We start from the raw sequence: 10,410 nt of genomic DNA, 5'->3' as shown, positions 1-10,410 counted from the left end.
TATATATATATATATACTATATATATATATATATATATATATACTGTATATATATATATATATATAATATATATATATATATATATATATATATATATATATATATATATATATATATATATATATATATATATATATATATATATATATATATATACATATAGTTTTGAAAATACATGCTTTCTATATTATTGCCGGCGTTTCTCATTAGTTTTCATATTCACATCATATCTTGGTTTAATGGGCTAATCCAGATTTCCTAGGTAAAAGACACTCGATTTTTTTCAGTGTAAAGATTCATAAATGCTTTATGCTGCCATAATAGTTAATAATAACAGTGAGATTGCTTTTTCCTCTTGATTAAGGTATGGATTACCTGTTATGAGACAATGCATGCATTTTGCTGTAAACTTTCATCAAGAATTAAAATGCTGTCCTCCGTAATATACACACTCTCTCTCTCTCTCTCTCTCTCTCTCTCTCTCTCTGTCTCCTCTGATTGCGCGCCCTTTTCTTGTCTTGTTACCTTATTGCAGAGTGTTTCCTCTTCTTTCTATTTCTTTGTGTCTTCGGGAACTGTGACGTGTTCAGCGTTTGACGTCGTTCCTGTATCCTGGCATTTAGACCAAGAAAAGTTTAAATGCCGAATGGTCTCCTTCCTCATCCAATACCCTCCCCATCTACCTAAAACTGACAAAGGCCACTCTAACTCTGGCAACTTCTGTTCTCGAGAATAATATTTCCCAAACCAACGAAAGTAATCAAGGCTTAATCCGATTAGTTAATGGAATGGGACTATGAGAGAGGGTGATTTTACTTTCAAGTATCACTGTCTTAATAGTCTGTATTTCTTTGCAGCAGGTTATAGAGGATCTGACTAAAAGTCAGACAACAGATTGACAGAGATATAAAGAAACACGGAGGTGGAAGAAATGGTTTTCAGTAGGAAAAGAGCGTGAAAAATTACTTATTTTTCATAAGGGAAAAGCAGTGATCATTCAGCAATATTTCAGCAGTTTAGTCTCATATTTTCGAGGGCTGAAAGAACATTTCTAGCTGACTTTCAGAATAACACTGATCCCTACTAAAAGAAAAGTGAACAGCATAGAAATATAGGAGTTTTGTTGTACTGCCTGTTGTTTCTTAATCATTTTTTTTATTGCAGTTCTCTAACTGTGATATTGCCTCGCCGGATTAGAAGTATTCATAGGATTATGAATACCTGTATTATTCATCGTTCTCATTAACCGGTGAGTTCTTCATTGGATGGGTCGATATCGTACTCGCCTAGTACTCTCCTAGGCCCGCGTTCGATTCTCCGCCCGGCCAATGAAGAATTAGAGGAATTTATTTCTGGTGTTAGAAATTCATTTCTCGGTATAATGTGGTTCGGGTTCCACAATGAGCTGTAGGCCCCGTTGCTAGGTAACCAGTTGGTTCTCAGCTACGTAAAATAAGTCTAATCCTTCGGGCCAGCCCTAGGAGAGCTGTCAATCAGCTCAGTGGTCTGGTTAAACTAAGGTATACTTTTTTCTCACTAACTGGTATTCTATGCATATGTTTATCAGTGTCCCTAACCCCACATGGCTATTTTACAGCGCGGTAGTACCTCACCGGACGGGTTGGCATCGTTCTCGGTTAGCACTCTGCTTGGCCCGCGTTCGATTCTCCGACCGGCTAATGAAGAATGAGAGAAATTTATTTCTGGTGATAGAAATTAATTTCTCGTCATAATGTGGTTCGGATTCCACAATAAGCTGTAGGTCCCGTTGCTAGGTAACCAACTGGTTCTTAACCACGTAAAATAAATCCAATCCTTCGGGCCAACCCTAGGAGAGCTGTTAATCAGCTCAGTGGTCTGGTTAAACTAAGGTATACTTAACTTTTACAGTCCGGTTTCGTCGCCCTTACTGAATGAGGTTCAGGGTGATGTGGGATCGAACTGTGGTGACCCCGTTAATACCTCTTCATTTCCGTGCCAATGACTATGAAAAGTGCATATAAATTTACATTAATGAATGTATAGTTATGTCGATCTTATCACAAGAATGCGAAAACAAACTGTTCTGATAGATGCAGCCATGCCACGGGAACTACCGCAAGGATATTATAGAAAACGAGAAAGTTTCATGGGCAGCGACTGAGAGTCTTATGGGCCGTCGCTGAGAGTCTCGTACAGCATTATACGTTGCGCAGAAAACTCGACTGCGCCGGAGAAACTTCCGTGCATTGTTTTATTTGTTTTATATCCTTTCAGTAGTTCGCATGGCATGGCTGCATCTATCGGATACCTTTCAGGTTTCTTTCTTAACAATATTTGTATCACAAATATTGTGTGTCTGTACATGGCAGGCCATTCATGTACTTCATAGGTTCCTTATGCCTGTCAGGCTCTTCATCAACAGAAACGAGCTTTTCACTCCAGACTGTTCCCAACCACTCATCTTCACTGTGCTAAGGCACTGACCAAGTGCTCTTTTCTCGGTGATGATATGGTCCTCCACTCTTTGCATTCCTCCTCTTCCTCCTCCTCCTTGTCCTCTTGGTAACAGGATTTTCGTCACACTTGCTCTTGGATGTAGTGCATTATTATTATTATATTATTATTGGAAAGGATGACTGTATTATGCGATTTTATCTTATACAGGATCTTTTCTATTTTCCCTATAATTCGCCTTTCAGGCTCAGCCATCCTTTTCAATAAGACCTGTGTAAGACAGGGGCGATTTCCTTCGTATATTATTATTATCATTATTACTAAGGCGGCATGTACTGTTAGATATTTCTTTTTTGTACGTAATATTTATCTGTCAATGAACTAATCTCGTTGTTACTTTACATTTGTTGATTCTCTTCCCTCCGAGTGTTCTCTTTTTTACTTATGGACATTCCAGTTCTGTGGAAGAATGCTTCCTAAGTGATATGTGCTGTCATTTTTTATTATATGGATGGCTACTAATTTCAGATAATCAAAATAAATGCTTTGGTTTGCTGTTTTAAATGGGCACGGCTTGACTGATTGCTTCCAGCTGACTTACCAGAGCTTTGTGGAAAAGTCCCCGTGAAACAAATCGAGCCTACGGATCGGCTTAAAAATGATTCAGTCCACTATATTGACCATATAATACGCATCTTACTAGTTTGTGAAGTTTCGGCACTACGGCTCGATCAAAACTGGAATTTTATTTCTCCACAGGAGCTCATCAATATCCAGGGCCTTCAGTGAAGTTCTTAACAAAATTGCCCCGAGTAACGTTTTCTTTTTCTAAAAAATATTGTTAGCAGAATTCCTGTCATCACAGGAAGAATTCTTGCTTGTGTCTGTGATCGGTTTAGTATTGTACATCCATAAATGTTTAAGTTTATAGCAAAGCTCATAGCAAAGCATCAGCATTTATGACCTGTCAGGCCACCAGATTGCATGATCTGCATTCATTACCTTGTCAACGCCAAATGACGACGCCGGCCAACGAAAAGACTAAAGGAGATTATGTACTGACTTTTGGCGCTGGAGTGATATTGTTCGTAAATAGTAGCTTTAACGTTAGCTTGTCGAAGGTAGCACCAAAACAGAGGTGGATATGTATGGTTTGATATGTGTTAGTCATAGTTAAGTTGGAAATTATGAGTGTAAGTAATTATTTCTTATATACAAACTGTTTATTAGAAGTAAATCCCCATTCACATTTAAGTAAGGTTAAAACATGGTTCTTCCGGAATTTTGCAGAACACTTGAAAAAGATAAATTCACCTTTAACTACTAAAAGGTGTAAGCACACCGCTCTTTAGAAAATACATGACTAATAAACTACACTCTGAGAGAAAAAGAATGCAGATCACTGAAAACTGCAACCTCGAAAACCTGAAGTACAATAACAGATATTAACAACAAAAAATGCGGCGAGGTTTCTTCGTCACAATCGAGTTTTTTGTACAGCGTATAATGCTGTATGAAACTCTAATACACGACCCATAAAACTCTCAACCGCGTCCCATGAAACTCTCAACCATGGCCCGGTGGTGGCCTGTGTTGCTGGCACCTATAGCGGAGACAGACGCACGATCATGACTAACTTTAACATTAAATAAAATAAAAACCAGTGAGGCTAGAGGGCTGCAATTTGGTATGTTTGATGACTGGAGGGTAGATGATCAATAGCAATTTGCAGCCCTCTAGCCTCAGTAGTTTTTAAGATCTGAGGGCGGACAGAAAAAGTGCGGGCGGGCTGACAATAGCCATTTCAATCGTTTTCTTCTACATAAAACTAAAAATTGGTTGTAGTTACATCATAACGATCCTTCTGGCTTGAGGCTAATGTTGAAGTTTGCTGAGTCTGTTACAGATGACTTTAGAGACAGAAATAATGTACGGGTCAAATTTGATAGCTGTTAAAACATTTTTCCCATTACATTATTTCTGTCTTTAAAGTCATCTGTCACAGACTCAACAAACTTCAACATTAGCGTCAAGCCAGAAGGATCGTTATGGTGTAACTAGTTTTACGTAGAAGAAAACGATTGAAATGGCTATTGTCTGCCTGTCCGCACTTTTTGTCCGTTCTCAGATCTTAAGAACTACCGTAGCTAGAGGGCTGCAAATTGTTGTTGACCATCCACCATCCAAGCATCAAACGCACACACACACACACACACACACACACACACATATATATATATATATATATATATATATATATATATATATATATAAGGACCATAATGAATATAAACTTAAATGTTTATGGATGTGCAGTACTGAACTGATTACAGACACACACGCAAAACACACACACAAAAACACACACACACACATATATATATATATATATATATATATATATATATATATATATATATATATATATATATATATATATATATATATATGTGTGTGTGTGTGTGTGTGTGTGTGTGTGTGTGTGTATCTGTGATCAGTTTAATATTGTACATCCATAAATGTTTAGGTTTATATTCAATTATGATCCTTATACATATATACTGTATATATATATATATATATATATATATATATATATATATATATATATATATATATATACCTGTATATATATGTATATTTATGTATATATATACAGGTATATATGTATATATAAGGATCATGGTATGTCTTATTTTCTAACTGTTTTAACCCTTCTAATTCCATGTAGCCTACTGTTTGTAAACAATTTATCTCATCGGTTTCCACCCATTTCTCTCGTTTGTATTCAGCAGCCACATTTTACTTCAATAAAGGTGATTGGGCACAACAACCTGTTCATACATTCTAACTTTTGCTTCCATGGTCACATCGTCTCCCTTTCAAACCTTTCATGGGGAGGTCCTACGACTAGCTTTCACCTGTCCAGTAACTTACCTGGCTTCTATTTCTGCTTTTATCCACCGTGGTAATTCCAAATAATTCAGATCTTTTCCTCTGCCATGAATAGTAACAGTCATTACTCCATCGCTCTGGCTTCCAGCTACCTCCGTTATATTACATTAGCTAATATTCATTTCCAACTTTCTCCTCTTCCAGTACTTCTAATTCAGTGCCAGTCTCTACGACTTCTCTTTACTTTAACCAAATAATTGTATCATCTGTAAAAGCATCCTACTGTACAGTCAGTTTATGGTCCCATTTTTGACCTAACAAAGTTGCACCTGCATCATCTGCTCTTCCATAATTCTTAGTGATCACTTCAACCTCGAAACTACTAAACAACCGAGAGGACATTATTGCACTCTTACCAGAGACGCATACTTATAGGAACTCAGCTCTCCTTTCGTCGGAATATTCAACGACAAGCTTCGCTTCTATCACAGGAACTGATTGTCGACGACTTACCCTTCACATCCAACATCTTCAGCACCCTAGACGTCGCTTCCCTAGAACCCTACGGTAAGCTTACCCTAAAAAGATATGCATCATATACGGGTTTTTCATGATATTCTAGAACTTCTCATTGCAAGGTGTTACGAGTCTCACTTTGTTCGTCAGACGCCTACGCATGCCTTATTTGACTTCTCACGTATACTGAGTAAGTTGAACGCATATCATTCTTATATATCACTCTCCTTTGTCACCTCTTGTCTACAGACACACGCACTCTCGCCCGCCTGCCCGCCCACACACGCATGAACGTGCATATATATATATATATATATATATATATATATATATATATATATATATATATATATATATATATATATATATATATATATATATATATATATATATATATATATATATATATATATATATATATACATACATATATATATATATATATATATATATATATATATATATATATATATATATATATATATATATATATATATATATATATATATATATATATATATATATATATATATATATATATATATATATATAATATATAATGGATGCAGACATATACACATGAATTTTCCGCCAGACCGTGATTGGGGTTTGGCTGTAAACTGGAAAAGGGAATCATGAATAGTGCGTAGGAGCGCCATGAATAAAGAATGCACGGCGTACGTAGTGACATGAATGAGGCATGAGTCCCCACTCAAAACTGGAAAGGGTTGCAGCTGGGCGGTGCTGTAAATAAAGAATGAACAAATTTTCAAACGCTTTCGCTTGGATTAAACATGAGCGAAAAGTCTCACTCGCTTTTATCTCCCGTTTTTGACGCTGCATTTCCACTCAACTGATTTCAGAGGTTTGACGTAAATGGTGCAGTTCGTAAAATGCTCGGAATTAATGATCTGCATGACTCATTAACAATCCATTTCCCCTGGAAACTGAAAAAGCGCTTTTGCTTATTTTCATTTGTATTTTCCCCACAAAACTTGGATAAATTTATAGCGGGCAATATTAAGATGAATTATGAGTTTTATTGTTCACTGTTTAAAAAGTCTTTTGGATTGCAGACAATTTCCGAATTTCCACCACCGAGTCTTTTCTGTAGAAAATGTCAAATATGACGCTCGAATTCTGTACAGAAACAGAAGTTCCTGCTCTAGAGAAAGGATTACATCTTTTGAAGAAGACAAAAGGTTTGTATATATTTTTTCATGAGCGACTTCGCTTCATGATGGAAATTCTTTCAAACGTTGTCGACTGACAGAGGTTTTTATTCATTTTCCACGTCATGAGACTCGAAGGAAGGTTGACCATTAATTACTGATATTTTGACATGAAATAATCATTAAAAGAAATTAACGAGGTACACAGTGTACAAAGAACGCAAAGTTCAACAATTTCAGTAATTTCTTAAAATTTGCTAAAGTTGGTTTATTCATTTTGCTAGAGTATGCCACAGCAGACGTTGCCAACCTCTACTGAGCTGAGAGTCATAACCCTTAAAGAATATATATATATATATATATATATATATATATATATATATATATATATATATATATATATATATATATATATATATATATATATAATCTCAGCGATCGTAACCACAGGGATCATGATGGGATAGCTGCTCTGTGGAATGAAGTTTGTGTTGAAATGAAATGTACGAGAGATTGCAATCTTATTCTCTATTAATTATACATAGTGGTGAAATGAAATGTGCAAGTGAAACTGAAGTTTGTCCCTTTTGATCAAACGTACCTCACAGTTCTACACTTTGTGCTCTTCAGGAAGCAACAGACAATACAGCTTTTGAAGAAGCTACGAGTAATGTCGACACATGTGAGGTTCTCAGTACAGTCACACCAAGTCTTGCCATATCAAAAAACCTAAGCTCATTAAAAAAATCATTGCAATGACACTGCAGACGAAATGGACTTACGTTTCCTAGATGGGCTGAAAGAGTTGAGAGAACAAATGTTTTCTGCAGATAACAATGATCCAGATAGCCTGGTAATTAGCGCTTGTGTCTTATAGAAGATCCAGTCCGTTCGACCAGCTTTTTGAAATTTTCTATGACCATCCTGGTTTTTTTTTGGATGATTAAGCAAGCCTGGGAATCAGTGAGTGAAGTTCCCACGATCAGGTCTTTTGATGTTAAGTTCACGCACCCTACATTGGAATTCTCTTGCGTTGGGGCGCCGAACCCATAACAAAACAGATAATTTAGCAAGAGAATATGCATCCATACTCTACGGGTTGAGTACTGAGTGCTGATAAACAATTTGACTCATTGTGAACGGGAATGAGTCAGTCTGACTCGCGTCAATGACTTGACTGAACTCGGCTCGTTCAGTGTAAACGCAAACTAACCCTCAGAGTCCTTATCCATCTAGGCCTAGGTCTTCCAGCTCTTGTCTTCTGGTACCCACTGTACCGTAATATTTCTCCCATATATATATATATATATATATATATATATATATATATATATATATATATATATATATATATATGTGTGTGTGTGTGTGTGTGTGTGTGTGTGTATAAGTATACATGAAAACGAAAACTGTTTTTATAAATAAAAACAAAGGGAGGACAAATTATCATATTCTGTTCCATAAAACCATGCGGAATGTTCAGATGAAGGTTCAGGTAAAGATATGAAAGGTAACGAAGGTACCAATATCACCTTCAGCAACTTTTAATTTAATTTCGTCAAAAATTGTATGATTTAACAGATCACGATTGAAATGAGATCATTGTGTTTGTATGTACAAGAATTCTTACGCCCACAGCTATAAAAGATAAACAGGAGCGTTTACTAAATATAAACGTTAGCTTTCAAGACCCTTTTTTCACAATTCTCACAAAAAAGGGAGTAATTGTTTAAAAACAAGGTTTTTTTTTTATTCGTCACTTTTCGACCATACTTGAATACTGAAAAAGTGACATGTATTTGCAGTAGGACTGTTACTGTAAACTGAAGTAAAACGCACGGTAAAAACAACAAAAATGAAATGCCAAAATAAATCCATAGGTGCATTGATCAAGATATCACCGGATGGCATTGGTCGGCGACGTCCTTTTCGACAGACAAGAGAATAAAACGCCTAGTGCTCTTTTTTTTTTTTTTTTTATGGTCGTAGGGACTTCGATTTTCATTGTCCCCACAGCTGGAAGCTGGACGGCTGACAAGCTCACTGGGACGCTTCACTTCCACCAACCCTGCATAGCAGCGGCAGTGCTGCCAGTGCACCACCGAGGCACCGACCGGGCATCGGCGGCAAGTCAGTTGCTGTTTGGCCGCCGTGGGTGTAATGCGGCTCCTCTCCGCGACGTGGCAACGCTTACACGTGTTTCCTTTTGCGGTGGTTTCCGTTAACATTTCGTCGTTTATGGTGAGGAGGAGAACTCACGGATAACTGAAATTGAAGTTCCATCACTTCTCTACCATAGTGATAGGCTGTATTTATAAAATTGTGATCAACATAATTTTATCCAACTTTGAAAGAAGTTGGAAGTTGTTTTAAACCAAACTTATCACTTCCTGAAAAGGAATTAAATTCTGCGAAGTCTTTCGACTTTCAAAATACTGAATCACCGGAAATACATAAACCGAAATGACTTCATGGTTACTTGTGCCAAGGTACTATGATTTTGTGTTTGTGAAGATGGGTAGCAGAATTAACTTCATCTTAAATTTATATCTTCTGATCGCTATTTGTCAAATAGGTAAGTGACAAATTAAGAATGATTACGTATTTTATAACATGGGAAGGTTATATTAAACTATTCGACTATTACCTTATTTGAATCGCTTTGAATTGATATGGTAGTTACACGTGCTAAGAATTTAGTGCACATTGCGTCTGTTGCTCCTGTTTTGCATTCCCCCTGACGCAGCTCTTGAGAAAGTAGGCCTATAAGCAGGTTATTACATTGTGGCTATTCAAGGAGTTCAACCCCAGTGTTAGTGCAGTTACTTATTGCTATAAGTTGTTTTTGCAAAAGAGATACTCTATTCTTGTAAATTCGGGCACAGTAGCCATACTTCTTGATGTTTGTGTGAAACATTTTCAAACACACACTAGGCTTATATACAATTTAATTAGTTGGTTTGTAATTTTTTTAACTTTAGGAAGAACATTTTGGGAATCACTATCATGCAAATATAACAAGGTCAGGTAGCCGGCAAAACGCCAAATATGGGCCTAGCGTAGGGTTTATATATCAAGTGTTGGCACTGATGAATTCTGTATGCTAGCTATTGAATTGACGACAATTACGTATTTTAGATGATAAAATAAACGGTTTAATGTTCTCGTGCTGACGTGCAGCCCAAAGACCAAAGAAGAACCTTAGCCTTCTGCCCTAGAGAATAGGCCAATATATGATGGTAGTCCATTCCGCATCATCAGTTATTAAAGCACAGTGCATTTTGAAAAAAAAATGCTATCAAAACTGTGTGATTATTTAGTGTGTTGTGCTTGATTGGTGACATTTAGAGAATGAGGAATTGATTGGTTATATGGACAGGAAGGGATGAA

General features: G+C 36.5%; 1 protein-coding gene across 1 annotated transcript in view; it reads left to right on the top strand.

Moving 5' to 3' along the window:
- Nucleotides 1–9,153: 9,153 nt before the first annotated feature.
- LOC136849670 (cell adhesion molecule Dscam2-like) overlaps nucleotides 9,154–10,410 on the top strand; it is a 262,609-nt gene continuing 261,352 nt past the window's right edge. The window contains 1 exon segment of the mRNA XM_067122999.1: nucleotides 9,154–9,595. Coding sequence (XP_066979100.1) covers nucleotides 9,484–9,595 — 112 coding nt within the window. The 5' untranslated portion in view covers nucleotides 9,154–9,483.

Source organism: Macrobrachium rosenbergii, chromosome 21 (assembly GCF_040412425.1).
Source record: "Macrobrachium rosenbergii isolate ZJJX-2024 chromosome 21, ASM4041242v1, whole genome shotgun sequence".
In the NCBI taxonomy this organism is placed as follows: domain Eukaryota; kingdom Metazoa; phylum Arthropoda; class Malacostraca; order Decapoda; family Palaemonidae; genus Macrobrachium; species Macrobrachium rosenbergii.
Note: the sequence above shows the minus strand (reverse complement) of the source record. Positions and strands in the feature narration are given on the sequence as shown.